The 23,986-nt window shown below is 32.5% G+C and overlaps 1 protein-coding gene and 1 long non-coding RNA gene across 2 annotated transcripts; both read left to right on the top strand.

Moving 5' to 3' along the window:
* Window positions 1-1,738: 1,738 nt before the first annotated feature.
* LOC131939940 (uncharacterized) lies at window positions 1,739-4,764 on the top strand. Its single transcript, XM_059298470.1, has 6 exons — window positions 1,739-2,070; window positions 2,170-2,333; window positions 2,612-2,774; window positions 3,573-3,614; window positions 3,783-3,890; window positions 4,442-4,764. Exons 1-6 carry the CDS (start codon window positions 2,031-2,033, stop codon window positions 4,762-4,764), a joined length of 840 nt encoding a protein of 279 aa, XP_059154453.1. The 5' UTR covers window positions 1,739-2,030.
* Window positions 4,765-18,709: 13,945 nt separating this feature from the next.
* LOC131939935 (uncharacterized) lies at window positions 18,710-23,037 on the top strand. Its single transcript, XR_009386502.1, has 4 exons — window positions 18,710-18,989; window positions 19,267-19,374; window positions 22,536-22,564; window positions 22,808-23,037. It is a non-coding gene; the product is annotated as an uncharacterized LOC131939935 (long non-coding RNA).
* The last annotated feature ends 949 nt before the right edge of the window (window positions 23,038-23,986 follow it).

The raw sequence follows: 23,986 nt of genomic DNA, 5'->3' as shown, positions 1-23,986 counted from the left end.
GAACAGCCATCTAGTTTTTAAATGTGTTATTACAATTTAATAGTGAAATAGAACATACCTTAAAATTGACAACAAATCGATTATGTTTTATTTCCTAGAAAACGCATGCCATCTATGTATTGCTTCTCTATTTTTACATACTTAGCTAGCTATAGATTAAAAAAATAGTCGCTTAACACACATCGATGATTTTATGCATGTATAGATAAGTAAACGGCGAGTCAGAAAAAATAAAACGTCAAGACTCTAAAACATTACCATAGGTTATCATACTTTCCAACTCAATATAAATCTAGTCAAAGTAGGGAAGATTTGAACGCGTATTTCATGAATGGATAACACATGATATTCTAGTCTAAAATAAAGTGTGTGGTATGTTCTTTAGCCTAGAATAACAAGTCTACCTGTGACGACTGTGTTGGCTGTGTTCGGTGGACCCTTACGGGAAAAAATCAACGCTAAATTTAGCTGTCATATCATTACATTGATATATTATTCACAATCCTACCAATCGTTATATCAAAATATAGTATCTCATCTAATTATCTATATTTCTTCACGTAAATACTTCATATAAAACCTTAATTTAATAGAATACATTATTTGATCTCGATTTATATTTAGCAAAGAAAATAGGAAATATAAATATCATTAATAGTACGTAAAACTCAAATCACATTCGAATTTTAACGAAGTACGATTTTCATAAACTTTTTTTGTCTAATTGTACTACTAATATTAAAAGGTACACAATAAATCTTCAAATAAAGTAAATATTTTACCATTTATCAGTACACAACCTTTAACAACCTTTGTTATGGAGAAAATATCACATTGTGAATTCCCGATTATTGTATCATGGCGACTTAGCTTAAAATTGAAATGAAATCAAGTAATGAAGTCTTGTGGTAAAATATTATGTGACAACATGATACGTATTTCGAGTCTAACTGGGATTTATAGTCCCTTATTTGTAAGCCTCTAGGTTATCTTCAGTTTTGAGTTGTAATAAGTAGAATCGATACCCAAGTAAACATTACATCGCTGTCTCATTGAACGAATACCAAAAACAGACATGGACATGTATTTGTATTTAAAATAGTATCGATACCCAGGTAAACATACAATCCCTGTCTTTTATTATGTGTGATTACAAAATGGACTGTGCTTTTATTGAGCCTAGGCTCTAACAGTATGGACTAACAAACAGATTAAGAGAAGAGGTTATGAAATATTACAGAAGTGTATGCTGTTGCGTAAATTAGATCTTGAAGTATGACAACTTAAATCACAAGCTCATTTATATGTTGTAAACCTATGATTTTATTTCATTCGATTTATATAGGGTGTCATATAGTCTCGATGGTTATGGTTGTTTATAATTATTTAATAGCTAAAACATTTATTTTATTGAACAAGAAATTCAGAACACCTTATTAGCTATTAGTTGATAAAAGATTGAAAGCATGTGTTTTTTATATTTTAATTATATATTCAAATGGGTATTTAAAGTGTACAAGTATCGTCATACATTTCTTAAATCAATTTCTAGCTTTGCAGAAAACAGTTAAACGCTATCTGTTATAGCAAGCTTAAGACATTTGTTATATGGGTTGTATAAAAAATGGAATAAAGAATAGCAAGGAAAAATCAAAGAAACAATAATCGCTCATCTTTGTGTTGACCGAAACAGAATAATTGATGTCCGTTTCAAGTCTTCCTTTCATCGGTTCGACCGAAGTTGATCACACCTAAGAATTGTCAGATGTCATAGTGTGACATCACAAAGTCAAAAGTATGACCGAAATTAACATCACCATATACATCTCAAATGTCATAAAGTGACACCACAACGACTAAAGTAGGACAGACTGATGCAACTAAAGGAAATAACCTATCAGACAACCTAAGATGAAAGTCATGATTTGGTTGAAACTATCGCAGTCTCAATACACGGAAGTATAACATGACTTTGTTCTTTCAAATCTTATCACTTAGACATCCACATCATCATTGTAGTTTTGCTCAGTATGAAATGTTTTGTTTCTTTTCTGCTAATAATATCATATCGTAAGTAATACTCCCAAAAAGAATTAAATAAAACTTGTTTGTAAGCCTATTTATTTATATGCTTAAATATAAATTAATTAAATGGGTTGTTAATTTCAGCGTGTATGTGTGCTAATGCTGGTGTGGTGGAATCAGAATTGTGTGTAGACAACACTGCTATAGTCGCTAGTGTAAACACAACAAATCTTCCTACAATGAGCACAGTTATATTTTCAGTTTACGATAAGGATAACTGTGAAGGTGCTACTATACGCGGAGGCAACGTAAGCATTTCACTTATTTTTTAATGCTCAATCTATGAAAGCATGTTGATAATTAATATATGACAACATTGATATGTTAAAAAAAAACTACAATTTCCTGATAACCTGTATGGCGATCTCTACATTTTGTTTTATTCTTTTTTCAAATATTTAACATTTGATTGATTATAAATGTATTGGTTTCAACAACATTTAACAAGTCTAATAGAGGAATAAATAGTGTTGATTCATATATTGTCGTTTATTTGTTTTAGCAATTCTTTTTTCGTTATCCACAGATTTGTATAGTATTGATAACAAATCAAAGCTGTAGTTCATCTAATTCAAGATGCAACTGTTCGGGTGGATCATCAGGGTATCTACAAATTCGTGTCTTGAACAACATTAAACCGCAAAATTATTCAATTAAAATTGAAAACAATGAAAGTATTGCTGTTTGTAGTAAGTTTGTAATTTAATAATTATATATTTATGTTTTTAAAACACAATCTACATAAGAACATTATATCACTGTACACCTATATGTGAATTTGTAGCCTAGAATAAATTTGAAAAGAATGGTAGTTTGTTCGTTAAAACTGTGTTGTCACTGCTGCAAATACCCATTTACAAGGGACTCGATAGTTGGCGGCTCTCTTTAATGTAAGCCAGAAGTCTTTGCTTAGCTTTCATCAACCATGTTTTAGAATTTATTAGGTCTGCACATTTTTCTTTTTTTAATCATTTGTTTCCATTATCCTGCACTTTTTCTCCTATGCACCTCAGGAATTGCTATATCTAGCGCCGCTTGTGCTGCTACTGTCATTTTAGGGTTAATTTAACCACACGATTGGAAAAAGACATTTATTTATTTTAATCGGTAAATAAAATCTCAACTCATGTACTATGTTCGTGTGAATAGATTTAATCTGTAATTATACATAAAATTATTTAAATATGTAAGTGTCGCTGTTTATGACGTAAATCAGCCACGAAAAGAACAACAATGGAACATGAAACTAAAAGTAACGCTAAGGACTAGACTACGTTTACCTATTGCTGTAGTGATAATTCCTGCTCCAAAACTATAAACATGACATTATTGGAAATAACAATTGAAAACATTTTTAAAGAAATGCTATACATTATGAAATCATTTGAATTAGACGCTAATAGTAAGTGCAGCAATTTTTAAATTATATTTCTTATGTTAACCACATTGAAAGATGTTAATTTCAGTACAATTATTTTATATTTCAGAATTGATTAGTGGTATCCCTACATGCTCATCAGAAAAACCGAGTACGTAAACGTTGTATTGTGAATAAATCTCTCTCTCTCTCTCTCTCTCTCTTTCTCTCTCTGTATATATATATATATATATATATATATATATATATATATATAGGCTATATATTTATAAAAATGTATATTTGTATTTTATATATATTTACATGCTATTTTCGACAGTGAGCAGTTTAATACCAATAGACCTATACCTGCAGATAGGTTCTGCGAGCACCGGAGGAGTTTTGTTAATTGGGATAATTTTAATCACTCTTTTAATAAAACGGAAAGGTATGTACCCTTATCAATAGTTATGTATCATACAGGTGTTGAACAAAACACATATTATTATGTGTATAGCGTTTTGTACACATTTATATACACTACTTATCAAATAAAATATTTGTTTTACTTTGTTGTAGATAAATGCATATCATTAGAAAAATATTAACAAATGAGCTTATATTATTTGTATGTGGCGGTATGGTCTGACGGTAGGGCGTATGATTACTAACCAGAAAGATAGGATTCATTGTTCAAGTCTGTATGACGTACCTAATTCTGACCAACCCTAGTGAGTACCTGACTCAAGCTAGGAAATGTAAAGGTGGCTGGTCATATTACTGACCACAACATCCTGGATATGTCAAGGTCACAGAAAATGTTGTAATCTATTTTATCTGCGGATATAAGGAGAACTTTACTTGATCATGGTTTTGATTTGCAATAATATAATTATATTAGTTAAGTTGTATTCATTCCATTTACTATATTAATAACATGGGATTGTTCTGTTAACTTTACTTAGGTAATCAAATTACTGTTTACATCTTTGGCAACAGGAAGTAGCTGTAATACAGTAAACACACCAGCGCCCCCTAGCGACAAGTCCACTACAGAGAGCAGCAACTCTTACATTGATGTAATTGATGTCCACGACAGCGCTGAAAACCCGTACGAAGATATAGTCGATTCTTCAACAGAGACGAGTACAGAAGGAGTTAATAGGGAGACGTATATTGATGTAATCGATTACGAAGAAATAACGAATACCTACGAACAGGTGGATACTTCTATACATGACAGTAATGTTGATCAATGCTCGATACACATCTACGATACTTCATCATTACATGGATTCAATCAAGCAACATCGGTTGTATAGATGCAGCAGAACTGTTCTTAATAACAGTTAATTTCAATATAATACATTTGTAAAATATATTACTTATGCCCAATAAAAATATGTTCAATATGTCTTTGTAATAGAAAATGTCAATGTCGATTCATTAGGATATTCATGGAATCTGCTCGTATATATGTGTCAATGTTGGTATCATGATCATAATGATCAAGCCGCCCCCCCCCCTTGCTAGATCTGTAGTCTATTGTCATCATTTTCACATAGTCACAGTATCTAGCATATATGATGTAAAGTATACAACTTACAAGCTTATTATTCAATCTTTGGTATCATTGAGAGTTATCAACCTGTGAAATGCTTTATTGTGTGCAAAATGTTTTCCTCTCACAATTAGAATATTTGAGTTCATCCAAAACGTTATGTTCAACAAATATATGTTATAAATATAACAACACTTTTGCATAATGAATTTATGGAAGTGCTGAGTTTATATATATATATATATATATATTTAAAAAAGAACTGGTGGTTTTGAGCGTGGTTAATTATTCTGCTAAGTTTGAAGGTAGAGTGGCTAGGGTTGAGTATAATTTAATGAGTGCTAGTCTTATTTCAAATCAATGCTTGTGTAAACTATATAAGTGGTAAGCAAAAACAGCACTCTTTTTAAAACTCATCAGCCTGAAAAAGAACGCCATTTTTCGTTATTTTAAAAAATATTCTCCAGTTAGTTAAAACTAAAATATCTTAGATCAAATAATACTTTTTAAACATAACTGGTCTTTGTTGTTTATTAAGACAGACACCCGACTGTTTGTGGTTTGTCATTGTTCATGTAATTTTTTTTTAAAATCTTAAAACCAATCTCAACCAATTTTTTTTTTCAAAATAACTTGAAACATATTCTGTTCTTTATTCATCGTTATAAGTTGTACAATTGTAGAGTATTTTGATCAGCGCATTTAAATATGTGCCGTTGGGCCCGTCGACTCCGACTTCAGTCTGCTATTTTTCTGGATTTGCTTTCATTGAACAACAATCTGCAAGGCAGTAATTATTTGATTTTAGAGTTCTCTCTCTTAGATCGGTTGCTCATTTATCGAGCCTCATCTGCCCTGCATCCGACAACGAACAATGATTAAACTTAGAATAAGGTGGGACACGTTCACAAATACATTCTGGGCGGATAAGGACACAGGTTGGCTCAAGTAATAAACATGAACAGGACAAATTAGAATTAACAAAAGCTGATTTAATCTTAAAAATGATTTCATCTTTAACACTAACAAAGATTTTAACAGCATGCATTATTTTTCCACACATTTTTTAATATTTGAAGCAATTAAAGAAGCAAATATAGTATAATAAAACATTAGCTAAAATATTACAAAAGAGTTTACACTGGACAACATCAGTGAGAATCGAGATCCATCTACCCACAAACACGAAAGTAGATTTCTGGTTTCAGTCATTTTTTAAAATAAAAGATGCACATACATGTGCTTCTAAAATAAAGTAAAGTAATTATTCAAAGATGTTTTATAAAAACTACACTAGTTATCCAAAAATCTGATATGGGTTTTCAAATGATGAATAATGCAGAAGGGCGTAGAGTAATTGATACATTATTAAAGCAATTGAATGCAACGTTTTTTTCAGTTAAATTAAAAAAAAATATACATTTGAAGAAGATTTTAAAATGTTTTTTCACTTATTGATAATAACATATACAGACTCTTTAGATTAAACAGATATGGGATCAGTTCTCTTAAAGAACGTTTTGTGTTTTACGGCAGGGAAAATAAAGAATATGCTGACATACATTGATATTATATTGTATGTGATGTTTAGCTTCCATGTTTCGAACGGGCACCATAGTCTTATCCTATTATTTAATAAATTATACGTTTTTTTATACAAAATATTTTATTCCTCACAATTAGAATATTTGAGTTTTTCTCTAAACGGTACTTTTTAACACCAATATACAATAAATATAACAACACGTTTGCATAATAAATTTATGGAATTGCTGAATGTATATAATTTTTAGTCTTTAAATAGACCGCAAGAGAGAATTATAGCAAGAGAGAAAAATTAACAAATTAGCTTCAACCTAACTGGAGACAGTATACACTAGCAAGTTTCTTTTCTAGAAACAAATCGTTCTTTATTAAAGTTCATTCTTTCCCTTCTAAATTCATCACACACACTAGGCAAGTTAGTCACTGCTGTTTTTGTTCTGTTTTGTTGTATCTAGTAGGGTTGGTTTATTGCTAAGCAAAACACATTTTTGGTAAAAGTTCACAAAGGAACATGAGACAAGTGACTCAGAGAGTTTTAAAAATATGAAAAGCAAAAATTAATCGGTGGTTTTAATAACTTTTAAAAAATAAATAGCTGTTAAAAAAAAATCTTCTTAGCATTTTGAAGAGCTTGAACTAGAATGTACTTAACTTTTTATTACGAATGAATAATTATGGTGATTCATTTCCGTATGAAAACTTAAACTCATTGGATTTTTAAAAATTTAAATAAAATTAATGTAACCATTAGGTTCAAAATGCTTATTTTTTATTTAAAGTTAAATTCCTAAAAAAATGTTTAAAGTGAATGTCTTGTGACAAATTAAAATGAAATAGTTTCTATTATAAGAGTGAGTTCAATTTACAGAAAATTTTTTTTAGCAGCAGGAGTTAGTGTAGTCTCATTACACGAATGCATATTAAAAGCTTTGTAGTATTTACACTGATTGTATACTGTTAATTAATGACTAAACGTTAGGCAAAAAATAATTAAAAACAAAAGACTTTATAAATAAATTATTGTTTTTTTTTGTGATCTTATCGTTCATTCGAGTTTTTTTTTGTGATTTATACAATAACTATTGCTATAATTTTGTTATCCATTTAATTTTTTTTTTAGAGATTATGAACATGTCTCAAACTTTTGTTGTTATCATTTTATCGTATTATATTAAAAGAAAAATTCAATAAGGATTACAATATCTCTATTAAATATTTTTACACTAATTAAAATAGAGTTAAAAATAATTCTGCATTTTTTCATCAAACACATATTAAATTTAAAGGTCAGAGTACAAAAAAGAAGCGTGTAAAATTTTTTTTTACATGTAGTTGCATACAAAAATCTATCTAGGAAAAAATGTGTTCATTTTGATTTGATTTTACCAGCCATATATTAGTTATGTAACTAATCATTATAAGACTGATGAGTAATGCTCGACATCTTGAGAAACAATACTTAAGTGTTTTGGTGAACTTGAGTCGCGAGGTCCTTGTTGAGATCAGACATTGAAGAATGTGTCACTTCCTTGTCTGAGTAATTGTTTCTAGCTTTGCTGCGTAATTAAATACAACATTAAATTGATGGAAAATAATCAGATAGTCAAATTTCAGGATGTAAATACTTACTTTAATTTTTCCTACATAAAAGGCAATATTTGAGCTAATATTTATAAGTCTGTCAATTTAGAAAAAATTCAATTAAAATAAATACAGAATTTGTTCACTTATTTGAAGAAAAACGGAATAAATATATTTAGTTTTCTAGTCTATTATTTTCATCTTTTGGATGGCTTGGATTGTATTAACGATTCCAATTGCTTGTTATTTTACTCCTTAAGTCTTAATTAAAATACTGAAATAAATACCCTCTAACAAAAATTAAGTTTTACATGTCAACGTATAATGTCTAGTTGGCCACGACATCCGCCTGCTTTTCATTCCGGATTTGCTTTCATGAACATTTGTTCATAAAATAACAATCATCAAGGCAATTGTTTAGTTCTGGAGTTCATACCACCCCCCCCCCCTCGGAGGAATTGCTGCCCCCAGAAAACGAGCCTCATCTTTCTGAGTGTCCGAACTCGGGACATTTGGGTTCGCTACCATGCCGTCACGAACTATCTCTCACGTGATTCAGGTACCCACCACATTTGGGTTCGCTACCATGCCGTCACGAACTATCTCTCACGTGATTCAGGTACCCACCACATTTGGTTGGACACGGGTACTTTCTACAGGGTCGTGTTTGGTATCAGAACAAGAGATTTTCATGTTATCAGTCGAGCACTCTACCAACCCTACCTGCCAACACAGCAGCTGCTACTGGTACTATAACCAGATTTCTTTCATAAAGCAATTAACATATTTTATGTAAGCGGTGAACAATTTTAAAGAGTTTGTTGTGTTCAAGGGTAGAAGAATAATATTGCTACAGATACATTTTACTAAACCTACATGCTTTGTCTTGCAGGTAAAGCTGGTTTTTCCTCTGAAAAAAAACGTTGCAGATTAAATGTGTTTTAAAAACAAGAACTATGTATATAATTGTTGAAAATAACTATCTAATCGAACTTTTTAAAAGCTGGAATGTCAAGGTAAATACAGGAATACAGCCATTAGTCAAAAAACGTGGTTAAACCACCATTACATATATGATAACGTCTATTTGATATTCATTGTTGGCAATCAATTTGAAAATAAATAAAAAATATTTACCTGTGATTGTTTTTCCATGATTGTAAATGTCACAAACGTCAACTTAATTTTTAAAAGCAAAAACAACAAATTATAAAAGGAGAACAACAACAGAAAAATAAATATAGGCGATGATATATTTCAAAACAACTAAACAACTTTGATTTTTTTACATCCATGGAATAAAAAATAAAACAAATCAATTCTGATCTTTGACACATTGATTGTTTTTAAACAATTTAAAAGAACTAACAAACGTGTTATGTTACTAAGTTTTATACAGATTACAGTATAGTTGCATGCGAAACAACTTAAGTTGTATAATTTACCTTCAAAGTATATGGGTTCGCGTCTGAAAAATGTGATTGCATAATATATTACACGTTCCTACTACAAAACATTTAAAACAAAAAACTAAACTACATTATTTATATATAAGTTTAATAATTTTATTTGATTAATGTTTTAAGTTAAACACAAAACGTTAACGAATACCTACACATTACATCGAATTTGTTGACCTGTTTTTAGAATAAAAAATACAACGTCCATAATTGTTAGTTTATATCAATAACGTAAAATTTATAATGAAGTTTTATTTTTTTAAATTTCGATGCTAATGGTTAGAATTTACGTTCAAATAAAAATATCAATTAAGATTTCGCTCGTTATAGGTTTTACATATCGTATAATCAGATCAGATGACTTACATTTAAACTTGAAAACCAAAAGTAATAGAAGTGAACACACAATAGCTATTCCAGCTGATATAGCGACAATTATCCACGTCTGTAAACCTAACATAATAGAATAATTTTCACACGTTATTTGAACACTAGTTTAATCATATTACAGTTTATAGCATGTTGCACAAGCTTTGAATACAACATATAAAAAATAACATAAGGTTTGTGTAGAAACCTACCTTTTGTGTTGTGTGGTAATGTGACTGTAATGTTTACACCATAAGCTGCATCTGTCTTCTCGCCTGTTATGTTAGGATATAACTTAACGTAAACTGTGGTGACGCCCGACTGGATTTCTTCCGAAACATTGACTCGACATTCTGACCTAAAGAATTCCACTGTGTCCGTGTAGATTGTGTGGTGATATTGGACTCGGTCTTGGGGAATCTTTAAGTAAACGTAACGTGACGATAAATTTTTTGTTATAAGTCTTAGTCAACCTTTTATCAACTATATTAAAAGCAAAGATGCATACTTGCTGTAAATTCTTAGTATCATAGGATAAAGACAAACTACGATAAATCACTTACAACAGTCAAAGATCATCGCCCAAGTTAAAACTTTAGGGGGATGACAACAATGGCATTGTATTATCATTCTAAATATACCAACTAAATATCTTACTTATACGTTTAAACTCACACTGGAAAAATAAAATATTAAACTTTAAAAAGAAATATAGCATGGTATTCATTTCCTACCTGTACGCCAGTTTTTTTTGTATTGGTCAAAAAGGCTGTTTGATATTATATTCTCAATTTTTGTTGATGGTTTAATATTAAAATGCTCAAATTATTTTTAAAAAGTCTATTGATACATTCTCCATATCTACGATTATATATTTAAACTTATTACATGAATGAATTTTATGTAATATTCACCTCGTAAGTTATGTTCCAAGAGCAAATAACACAAATCAAAACAGGATAAACTTTTTCAGTGCGACATATTAATATTTCATCATGATTAACGTAGCAATCAGATTGAGTAGGCGGAACTGTTGGAAAAAGTTAATAATTTTCATTTTTTTCTTTTGGTTGGTAAAATTATTTAATTAAAGAAATATGAATTATTAAAAAAACTAGCGCATACGTATTCATTGTTTCGAATAGTATGGTATCTCACAATACCGGGAAAACATCTTTTCCTACCTGTATCTTTAATCAAGATAACGACGACTTACAAGAATACAATATTTAATCTAATATAAGAATTAACCATACACATTTTTCAAAGTAAATTATCGCAGTCTATTATTATCTTCGTCTTGTTGATTTTGATCCTTCATATTTTATTAAATAACCCAATTTTCAAATTGTTCAACATTTGGCATAAACTACATACACCATTATTACTATTTGTTAACTACAGAACATTACCGTATGTTGTAAGATTGCAGTCATGCAACATTATGTCACCATCTTTATCCCACAAGCTCCACCTGGTGCCGTGTAAGCTGCGACTGACAGGAAATGTAAGATTGGTCTCAATGTAATTTCGATGTTTTGTTAAAGTGGCTTGTGCTGAAGTTGTTTCTCCAGGTGTAACTGCACACGCATCCTCATCGATGCAGTTTAAAAGGTGTTTGAAATTTTGTTTCCAGAAAAAAGATTTGTTTTCCGTTCTGCCTGTTGTATTTTGCTTAACATTTATTGTTTTTAATGTATGTTCTTCAGCAGGACCACATGAAGTAATTACTGAAAAATATTTTTAGAATAGTAAAATTATTACTGATACCATTGAATATAACTCTATGCACCTCATTGAAAACAACTAGTTTGTAAAATAAACTTATCGCCTTATGAATAATCGCTGGTTGAACGAAATTATTATTTTCATTGGCCGTCGCAGGAATTTAAAAAAAAAAAAAACTATTTTTCACAACCTTGTATACGCATTCATTTTAATGCTCAAAGAATCATTTATTAAAAATACTTTGTCCTTGTCCTTCAAACAGGTAGCTAAAGATTTAAAACAAACTACAACAAGATAGGTAATAATAATATGACTACGTAATAATAATATGGAAGCGAGAAAGTTAATCCGTTTTAATTGAATAGTGCGCAAAATGTTAACATTATTTTTTTACACATAGTTATGCTACAAACCTTTAAAATAAAAATTAATACAAATCGTAGCGCAAACAAAATTCTTATTCATGACTGTAATCTAATATTGACTACATGTAACAGATGTGCGTGCTGGGGTTAATCACGCGGCTGTGTGAGTCTATACAACCAGCCAATGTAATCCTACGTTACTCATACAGGCATACCATGTACGTGTTCAGTGGATTCATAACGTGCGGTTAACCTCTATACGTTTATTTCTACTACTAGGGCATTGAAATCTTCTCTTTTATACTTAGGCAGATTGAAAACGTGAATACAAGTTATGTATGTTTTAATAACATGCACTATTTACTATGTCTTATTTAAATACTAACAAATCGCATTATAGCTTTAGTAAACGATGTTTTAACGTTGCTTGCTTGTATTGGATTGTTCTTCAGTCAGGTTAGAAAGTTCACACATTTGTTTACATGTTTTATGTGTGCTTTTATTATATAGCTTTAACATAGCATCGATATTTAAAAAATAATTAATGTGTGACATTTGTCACAACCATATATAACAGTGTAATTTTATTTGGGCTAGGCAAAGTTTTGGCAAAAATAATGTTTTATTAGTGGTGGGACGATTAACATGAAACTCTGTATTTCGGATACGTAGGACTCCCATTGTTTATTCAGCTCAGAATACCTGTCTTACGTTAGGGCATAGTGCTGACAACTCCATTCGTACATATTCCTTTACATGCCTTCAATGCTGAAAGCGTGACTATTACCTTTATCTTTGTATAGAGTGCGTAGTACAAAAAGGACAGAAGACAGCATAAAAACTAGCAACTAAAATAAAGTCGAGCGCTTGCGTTTTAGAAACTTAAATTCTGTGGTTGAATTTTCACTTGAGTGATGCTGATTGTGGTATAGAATGCTGGGAGGGTAGGTGGAGTGTTGGTAGCGATGGTATGTATTAAAAAAGTTGTATTTCACAAATATATAGCAAAAAAATTGTATTTTAAGCTGCACAAAATATAACAATTAACAAATACAACCAGTCAAACAGCCTTACAACGTGTAGCACTGGCTTACGTCATGATCTGGACACGTTTGTGTTTACAAGTCAAGTCAGTTTTGGAAACAAGACGTCTGAATGGTCAAGTTTGGTGTCCTATGAGCACACAAGCAGTCAGTCGCCCTATTTTACTGCGGTAATTTTGTTTTAATTGTAATATACCCACACGTTAAATTTAAACGTTTAATCTTACACTTAGCTTGTTAATGATCTCTGTTTACGATTCACACATCTGTGTTCGGTATCTATATTATTTTAGCCTACCAAATGTTAGATGTATGTTTTTAAGTATATTAATGTAACGACTTTAAAAATAATTAAAACAATAATAGTAGCTATTCTACATATAAAATCGATTTTTATTTCAAACACTATAAATAATATGATGAAGTAAACAATGCATAAGTTATAACAATTTAGACATGTGTCGTTGTATTGCCAGATTAATTGCGCCAATGTAAATCCAACTTTCCTTTCCCTCATGTCGTAAAATCTATCATCGCTGTGTTGCCTAGGCTACACATTTTGTCTCCATTGATCGACTGGTTTAATAATAGCTACTAGAAACATCTGTTGCAAGCGTAACAGCTGTGGTTACATCGATAGATGACGTGTGTTGTTTAAGTATGTGTTGAATGACGCATGTTACACTATAGTTTCTTTTCACATACTTAGTTAGTCTTTTTGTGTTGTAACAAATTCTGTATTTCTGGCTAGGTTAGAGTTAGGAAATTAATATTAAAGAAGGTATAAACTAGTAAAGAGGTCTAGATCTAGGGCATCTAGCGGTAGCTGCGCGCTTGCTAGCCGGTAAAGACGGTACATGAGAAATAGGTCTAGGTCTAACTAAAAACAAATATTTTCTTTCACGCCGCTATTTATAATAGCAGGGTAAAGCAATTGTTAATTTACTTGACTTGTACTTATAATATAAAAATGCACATAGTTATTTATAAGTGTGGAGTGAACGTCTGAAACTTTCATTTTTACTTTCTGTTTTATTGAACTTTTTCAGTTTTAACATCCAATAGCGTTAAGTAAAATAAAAGAAATTCCTTTGGTGTACACATCTACTAAAATACAAGCAGAGAGCTCATCTATTGCTCTAACTATTCTACGGGAATAATCGGCTCTATTAATGCTCATAAAATCACCACTACACAACACCAATATTGCTACTCTACTTTTTGGTACCGCCGTATTATTGTTTCCTTCCTCAATGTGTCACATTCTTTGGATATAGGGATGTTCGAGCTGGTGCTGAACTTGTGATTCTCAGGTTAACAAGCACGTGTGTCACTAGCAGACCATGGCGATTTGTCCCATCTCTTTCTTGTATACGGTGTCTACTCTCTCAAGCTTTCGCTCACTGGCCATACAAACTGGAACAACGTAAAGAAATCAGAGTTTCGTTCACCCATGTGACCAGCCGCTAGACTCGAGGGTTTCCGTCAATCTTTTTATTCTTCTCCGCCTGGCGCATCTACTTTGGACATGAGGAGCAAATCGGTCATGTGACTACTTAAGCAGAGGTTCCGAACTCTTGACTTTCGGGCAAGCACGTGCGGGTTCTACCGCCTAACAAACGGTTTTTGGGGTAAGCGTGATCGAATCGGTAAAGATCAAGGTCGCTAAATTGAAAATTCGCGAGTTCGAACCCCTAGGAAGATGAGGCTAGAAAGCTAGGGACAGCAAACTATCTAGGAGAAAAAACGTCAAAATTTAAAAACAAAATGCTGCTTTGTAGATTATTTTTGGATTGACTAATGCTATGGAAGCAAATCCATAATGAAAAGTGGGCTGAACTAGGAGTCAACTGCCTATAAGGCGCATAACATATAAGAACAAAGACGAAGAAGCTAGGGTTTTGTTTATAATGTATACACTTGGTCTTGCTACGTTCTGTATTTATAAAAGGGATTCGACATATCTAGGGTTGAGTTTTAAAACATCGGATGGCTTTTACGTTGGCCAACATAATCCGATAATGTAAATCTAAAAGCAAATGGTCTTAAGACATTACACAGCAAGTATGTTTATTGTAAGAACTTACCTGATGTTTTTTTTACAAGTATTCATAGCATTTAAATAGCGACAAGCTGGGTGGATATTTAAGTTTTGGTTAAATGGCCTTCTTTTATGTCTGGCAATCATATTCTTATGTAGAAATAAATATAGTGCTTGACTCTCTCTCTCTCTCTCTCTCTATCTCTGTGTATTTGTGTGGATTCAGTGTGTTGTGTATAGAGTGTGTTGTGTGGTGTGTGGTGCATGATATGTGATATGTGGTGCGTAATGTGTAATGTTTGATTGTGTAGCGTATGTAAATGTTTGACAGTTTAAACGAGAACACTACTAAAGGAAAGATCACCCTCCCATCATACAGATCTGCCATGTGAATATCACAAAAGGCTGCAATGGGTTCCTGCCATCGCCATGCTACTGCCAGCAGTTAGACCAGGACAACGTGCTTCACATGGTCGTCAATGTCACGGCCAAGGTCAAGTACAGCAGGGCTTCTATACGTGGCTACTTGTACAGCCAAGCCACCAAACAATTTTACAGCAACATTCAACAAGTTCCTGAAATTTTTGGTAACGATTCAATACTACGTCTTATTAAAAAAAAACTACAAGAAATCGTGTTATCAAAGTCGTAGCTATATTCATAGTTTCTTCCAGGCATCCCCCCCCCCCCTAGAAAAGTCTACCGTCCCTAAAACGAAATGGAATTTATATAGAAAATATATAATTTTAACACTGTACGTCCCCCCCGGAAATTTTAGTCCCCCCCCCCCCACCCGAAAAAATGTCAAGTGCACCCCCCCTCGAAGAAAATAGTCTTGAAGAAACAATGGCTATATTTCATAAGTCTATATTGCGGTCTACACGAAACGTTATGAGTACATAAGACTACCTACTCTATGCTTTTAAATAACATGTTCACAGAGAATGCTGTCTTCATTTAGTAGAAAGAAGTTTGAAATTATCATATACTTCGTTAAATTACTCACACATTATATTTCAATCGGAAGTTGTTTTTATAAAGGAATTCTTTTTAAATTGATTTTACCAAAATTGATATAACTATTATTTGTATTGCTTTTTAGGGTTGTTCTAAATTTAAATCTTTTGAATAAAAACTTAAATATGTCATGATAGGACGAAGACCGGATAATTCGTATTTGCCTGCTCAATTTTCACGGATGTCTTATCTAGTGATATAAATTTGGCCCTAATAGCTTTAATAGGATTTATAAATAACGTAAGATAACAATTCAACCTTATATTTGTTTACACAATAATATACGTAACAAAACTACCCAGCCCCCCCCCCTCCCCGTCCCCTATATGGTTAAAACAATGGTTCGAACGAGAAATTAGCACATAGGCCTATGCCAGAACCCTAGCTGATAACTATTCCTACTTTCTACCGCACTAGTAGTTAAAAGTCACCCACATACGCCTTTCATACCCTCAGATATCGTCTATTTTAAAGTTTGTATAGGTTGTTAGCTAGATCAAACCAACCAGTGTTAGTTATTTGTAAAAAATATGACGCTTGTTACTTTTAATAAATCAGCTAGTATTAGTATTGCAAAAAATATTGTTAGTTATAAAAACGGAGGATCCTTTTCTTAGATTCACAGTCTGTAGTAATACAATTAAACGGGGCTTTTTTTCTTAGATTCACAGTCTGTAGTGCTACATCTAAACGGGGCTTTTTTTCTTAGATTCACAGTCTGTAGTGCTACATCTAAACGGGGCTTTTTTTCTTAGATTCACAGTCTGTAGTGCTACATCTAAACGGAGCATTGTTTTCTTAGATTCACAGTCTGTAGTGCTACATCTAAACGGAGCATTATTTTCCTAGATTCAAATTCTGTAGTGCTACATCTAAACGGGGCTTTTTTTCTTAGATTCACAGTCTGTAGTGCTACATCTAAACGGGGCTTTTTTTCTTAGATTCACAGTCTGTAGTGCTACATCTAAATGGGGCTTTTTTCTTAGATTCACAGTCTGAACTGCTACATCTAAACGGGGCTTTTTTTCTTAGATTCACAGTCTGTAGTGCTACATCTAAACGGGGCTTTTTTTCTTAGATTCACAGTCTGTAGTGCTACATCTAAACGGGGCTTTTTTTCTTAGATTCACAGTCTGTAGTGCTACATCTATACGGGGCTTTTTTTCTTAGATTCACAGTCTGTAGTGCTACATCTAAACGGGGCTTTTTTTCTTAGATTCACAGTCTGTAGTGCTACATCTAAACGGGGCTTTTTTTCTTAGATTCACAGTCTGTAGTGCTACATCTAAACGGGGCTTTTTTTCTTAGATTCACAGTCTGTAGTGCTACATCTAAACGGGGCTTTTTTTCTTAGATTCACAGTCTGTAGTGCTACATCTAAACGGGGCTTTTTTTCTTAGATTCACAGTCTGTAGTGCTACATCTAAACGGGGCTTTTTTTCTTAGATTCACAGTCTGTAGTGCTACATCTAAACGGGGCTTTTTTTCTTAGATTCACAGTCTGTAGTGCTACATCTAAACGGAGCATTGTTTTCTTAGATTCACAGTCTGTAGTGCTACATCTAAACGGGGCTTTTTTTCTTAGATTCACAGTCTGTAGTGCTACATCTAAACGGAGCATTGTTTTCTTAGATTCACAGTCTGTAGTGATACATCTAAACGGAGCATTGTTTTCTTAGATTCACAGTCTGTAGTGCTACATCTAAACGGAGCATTGTTTTCTTAGATTCACAGTCTGTAGTGCTACATCTAAACGGAGCATTGTTTTCTTAGATTCACAGTCTGTAGTGCTACATCTAAACGAGGCATTGTTTTCTTAGATTCACAGTCTGTAGTGCTACATCTAAACGGGGCATTGCTTTCTTAGATTTACTGTAGTACTACATCTAAACGATGCTTCGTTTTCTTAGATTCACAGTCTGTAGTGCTACATCTAAACGAGGCATTGTTTTCTTAGATTCACAGTCTGTAGTGCTACATCTAAACGAGGCATTGTTTTCTTAGATTCACAGTCTGTAGTGCTACATCTAAACGGGGCATTGCTTTCTTAGATTTACTGTAGTACTACATCTAAACGATGCTTCGTTTTCTTAGATTCACAGTCTGTAGTGCTACATCTCAACGAGGCATTGTTTTCTTAGATTCACAGTCTGTAGTGCTACATCTAAACCGGGCATTGCTTTCTGAGATTTACTGTAGTACTACATCTAAACGATGCTTCGTTTTCTTAGATTCACAGTCTGTAGTGCTACATCTAAACGAGGCATTGTTTTCTTAGATTCACAGTCTGTAGTGCTACATCTCAACGAGGCATTGTTTTCTTAGATTCACAGTCTGTAGTGCTACATCTAAACCGGGCATTGCTTTCTTAGATTTACTGTAGTACTACATCTAAACGATGCTTCGTTTTCTTAGATTCACAGTCTGTAGTGCTACATCTAAACGAGGCATTGTTTTCTTAGATTCACAGTCTGTAGTGCTACATCTAAACGGGGCATTGCTTACTTAGATTTACTGTAGTACTACATCTAAACGATGCTTCGTTTTCTTAGATTCACAGTCTGTAGTGCTACATCTAAACGGAGCACCACTGCAGAAAGAAAACTGTCAGTACCACTTTAAGCACCCTGAGCCGGCTGTGACGTTTTGCTGTTTGAACACAGCACAGCCGTGTGAGGCAACAGTGCTGTTTGGTGACAGCGATGTGGCTGTAGGATCACCATGTGTGACGTACCAATTCAACAAAACTCATCAATCTAATTCAAGTCTTGTGCTTGGATACAAAGTCTGCAATTCTTCAGAGTGGGCGCAGGAGTACAGATGCTTTTTTACATGGGGTAGGTCTGGTTTTATTGGGAGTATAGATATGTTGTATGAGGCATACGTCATCACTTTTAATATATTCTATTTGTTATGTATATTTTATCTATTTTAAAAAAATGCTATTGAGGTCTATATAGGTCAACCTAACTACTGAGTGTAAGCCGCCTATAACAATTACTGTTTATGCTTGAACTATGTTGTAGTTACATCGCATTCATTCAATGTTTAACCTTTAGTTCATTCCTCACAGTTGTGTACTGATGTAATCTTGGCATTTTTTCTTGTACCCAGATAATGCAGACCACACTACTGCTAATACAGGAATTATAGTTACCGTTGTTCTAGTGCTGATTGCCCTTGTATGCTGTACTGTGGGTGGTGTTTATTACTTCTACAGAAGTAAGTCTAAGAAAATAGACGTTTTGTTTTGATAATCTATACTTAATAAACTGTTTTATAAACTAATTAAAAGCAAATTTTAATTAGGTAAGGATTTCTATCACAGTATATGATCTCGAGTTTAAAAGTTGTTTAAAAAGAAGTTAAGAGATACAGAAGTTAAAAGTTTCGTAAATGCATTTTACTATTCAATATTAGTTACAAAATAAAAATAGAATAGAAAATAGAATACTGACACACTATTATAGAAGCAGCGCTGTATTACAATTTTTTTACTATGGGTCACGTACATGGATTCATTAATAGGGTCAAATAATTAAGCCATATTCTACCAACACACGCCAATCTAAATGAGTAATATGGACGAATACAGGCACGTAAATTATAAGGCGCTTGACTAGTGTTGGCAATGTATGGCGATTCGCGGTTGTGTGTGAGTGTGTGCGTGTTTGTGTAGAGGGATGGTGTTAAAAAACAACTGTATTGTCATTGATTGGGTCTCCCACAAAAGACGTAATGCACGAAGTTGTATACTATTGATCTGGTTTTATTTTACGTATGTGTGAGCTCATGGATCATTCATGTCTGAATCCACCGCAGTGTTCTGTTTAGGTTAGGCTATAGAACATGGAATTTACTCTCTCGAAAAAATAAAAGGGAGACAATTCAAGTTTTTTACGCGGTTTTACGAATTATACTCTCGTAAAAAAAGAAGGGAGCTAATGAACGTGTTTTCTAGATTGTTACATTTTAGAAATGCGATACAGTTGGCTATAATATCCAATAGGCATTTTCAAAATACACAAAGATGTTTTTCAAGAAATAACGTGGTTTTATTATTTACATTAAATAACGTAGAGTCCCTCTGATTATCTTGTTTCAAACTAAATTATCTGCCCCTAATAGGCGTCACTAAACCCAGCTCCACGAACGTAAACATTTAGCGTGAACCACAGCTCACCAGACCATGTAAGGGTGGGGGTGGTAGGGAGCGCGCTTACAGCTTGGTGTTTTCTATGGTCTCCAAGAAGAGAATTTTATATATAGATGCGTCTCCCAGAAGAGAATTATATATATAGATAATTAAACAATTTTATGGGTACATATATATATATATATATATATATATATATATATATATATATATATATATATATATATATATATATATATATATATATATATATATATATATATATATATATATATATATATATATATATATATATATATATATATATATATATATATATATATATATATATATGGGAGTGGTTGTTCTTTAGCAAACAACAGTGGTTTGGAAAATTTATTATTATTGACCTTTTTTTTTTAACCGCCCGTAGCTCTATTAGCTAATTGTGTTCGTGACATTTAATTACCACATGAGTAATTGCCATTACGTTACCGCCCCGTTACTTTGTATCAGTAAATTTAATACTAACATGTAACGTATGTGAGAAACTTTTTCTCTTTTTTTGACATTCTTTAATATAACTAGGATGAACCTATACTTAAATCTACTGCATATTTTCAACTGAAGTAATAAATAAATTATCGTTTTCATCATCTTTTCCTTTCAATGGCCAGAACACATAGGGCCGCCATAGAAAACTCTTTACATTAATGTAGTTTCTGGCACCTTTTAATTCCATTCTCCTTAATGGTTCGCCTGTTCTCTTTTTTTTCTGAAATGCTACTGTAAGTCCCCCCCCCCCGGCCTTCCCTTCTTTCTTTTTATTTGTGACTTCCAACTCAAAGCTAGTGTTGCAAATTTAATTCGGTATTTTTTAACGCCATGTTTTTTTTTTTTTAAATCTGAACAATGCACTCGTTTTTTTCCAATTCAATAATGTGTAACCAGCAATATATTACCTGCGTTTTTTAGCGCAATTTCCATTCTGGAGAATTGCGTTTATTAACTCGTCATTTCTGGGAATGGATGGATGGATGGATGAATGAATGAATGGATGAATGTGTGTCCGGGCTTTAAGTCGTATCTCCTCCTCAACGAAGCAATATCGATGACTAGTTCCAAAAGCAATTATGTTAAGCAAGTTACGAGAATGAGCATAGGCCATAAAAATTCCGGGTTTCTTTCATGTATTTCCCGTAAAAGCCAAAAAACCTCGAAAAAATGCAGTTTTTGGCCCATATCTCGGCAACCAGACCACTTAGCGACTTGAAACATGTACCAATCGATTCCTGTCATAATTTAGAACAATATTGCCGAAGAAAGTTTTCAAAAATATCCTCTCGTTCGGTCACAAATTTTAAAATTACATAAACACCTACAAACCGATCGCTCTTCTAGCTTGAACGCACCCCATCATCATACGTCAGAGCTATTTTTAGATAACATAAGGAAATTGCGCATAAATGTCACTAGACTTTTTTAATTAACTTGCGCGCCTACTGAACGTGATGGCGCAGCCATGGAACGCGATGACGCATCTATTGAACGTGATGACGCGTGTGGTGTGGTTGTATATACATGCCGGAAGTAGAGATCTACCATCTTAATGATTATCATGTTGATAATCAAGTTCAACTAACCAATGGTTTTAATAACCCTGCTCTTGATTTCAAGGTGCTTAGTTTAGTTAGTAGTTAGGTTTATTTAATAAAAAAACGTTTTAATAACTAACCAATGGTTTTACTAACCCTGCTCTTGATTTACGCTACGACAGAGCTATTTTTAGATAACATAAGGAAATTGCGCTAAAATTGTCACTAGACTTTTTAATTAACTTGTTTTCTTCTTTTCTTTGTTCGTTATTATAGTGTTAAAAATAAGAAGAAAAAAATGTATATTATAAAAATGTTATTAAAACAAATTTAAATACATCCCATAAAGACGTGTTTATCTATTTGAAGTAATATCGAATTGAAATAAAGAGCTCAATTATTTAATTTGTATTGTGAACAGTCATTGTGTTCATGGGGAGTTAAAAATAGTTTCCAGCAGTGTAGAGAGTAGCGTGTGACACCTGACCTGCCAGTTATTTATAGAACTCAAATTTGAAACGAACGTCGTATTTCATCAGATGGTATTAATGTCTAATACTCTATATGTAGAAATACTTATTTTTTTAAGTTAGGATATTACAGATTGTGTACACACATTCACACGAATATTATTAATTTTTTTTATTTTTAAGGAAAAAAAGGAATCAAGACATCTATACAGGTGAGAAGTAATACCTGGTATTCATTTCTATCTAGTAGAATTTTATTTTTTATTAATGAGTTACTATCTTATTTTAAATAAACTATTTTTAAAGTTATATTTATGTGACTATTTAAAAAAAAAAAGTCTGGCGGTGCCAACCACTGTGACACATTCCGCATAAAAAAGTTATCGAGTATGAATATATGACACACTGTTGAACAGATACAAAATAATTTCTTTATGTTTTCAAATTTTCTGCAGGTTGAACAAACGAAACCGATGATGTAGGCTTTTTTTATTTACTTTTTAAAACAAGAACGCCATGATACTTTAAATGACTTCAATATTTTACTGTGTTTTTGTGTTTGTATATTTTATATCTATGGAAAAAAAACATTACGAAGAAATGCAAGTTTAATTTCTCACTATTACTCAGAGGCGTAGCAACCCCTCCCGCCGCCTGGGGACAAACTTTCAACTTGGCGCCCCCCCCCCCCCATATATTTTTATATTTATAATCAATATAGGAGCTATAATGAGCTTATTTTGGCGCCCCTAGGGTCGACGCCCGAGGACATATGTACCAATCGCCCCCACCCCCACCCCCCGTCGCTATGCCTCTGATATAACTCATTCAATCAAGGAATTTACAAACTTTATCCATCTTTCCCCCAACTAAATTTTCTATGTGTCAACTGGAAACTGCGAACAAGGCCGAACTTTTTATAACCAAGGATTTTAATTAGGGTTTGTTTTCTAAGTTTGCTAATGTTGAAGCTTTATGGAAATGGCTAGAAGAGAACAAATCAATGTACTTGTACAACATAAACAAAAAGTTTCCGGCAGAGATCCGTGTACTGTTCTCGACCTGACATTTGAGAAAGAAAACCTGCGTATTTCTAAGCCTTTTGATTAGATTTGTGTTCTAGATTACATTATAGCACTAGCTTTGTGGCAATTAGTTCCACGAGTCCTGTATATGTCTATTGTCATTTTTCGTATTGTAATTTTTTTTTAAAAGGAATTAGTTTCGTATAGATCTAATGGTTCTTTTAGATATTTGAGTTTCTTAACATAATCTGTTGAATAACACTGCATGTTGATCCGTTATTTATATGTAGTATGTAAAATGTCTAATATATGCAGTATAAACAATGTCTTATACTTATAAACAATGTCGTATATGCGATATAAAATCTCATATATGCAGTAAAAACAAAGTGAGTTTAATTTAAGCATGCTAGTTACTATATATTAAACAGGCACTGCTTTATAATTATTAGAAGCTAAAATGGCATGTAGCCTTCTATAATTTCTACCTTTAAGTAAAGTATGTGTGTATATATAATATACGTAGGCCTACTTTACCGATCTCTTTAAATATATTTTTTTTAATTATAAAGAAGGTACTAAAGAGATTCTGAGAACATTTTAAAATAT

This window comes from Physella acuta, unplaced genomic scaffold (genome assembly GCF_028476545.2).
Source record: "Physella acuta isolate Inbredline_101_S28 unplaced genomic scaffold, ASM2847654v3 ptg000303l, whole genome shotgun sequence".
Lineage (NCBI taxonomy): Eukaryota > Metazoa > Mollusca > Gastropoda > Physidae > Physella > Physella acuta.
This window is presented reverse-complemented; position numbering and strand designations above follow the sequence as displayed.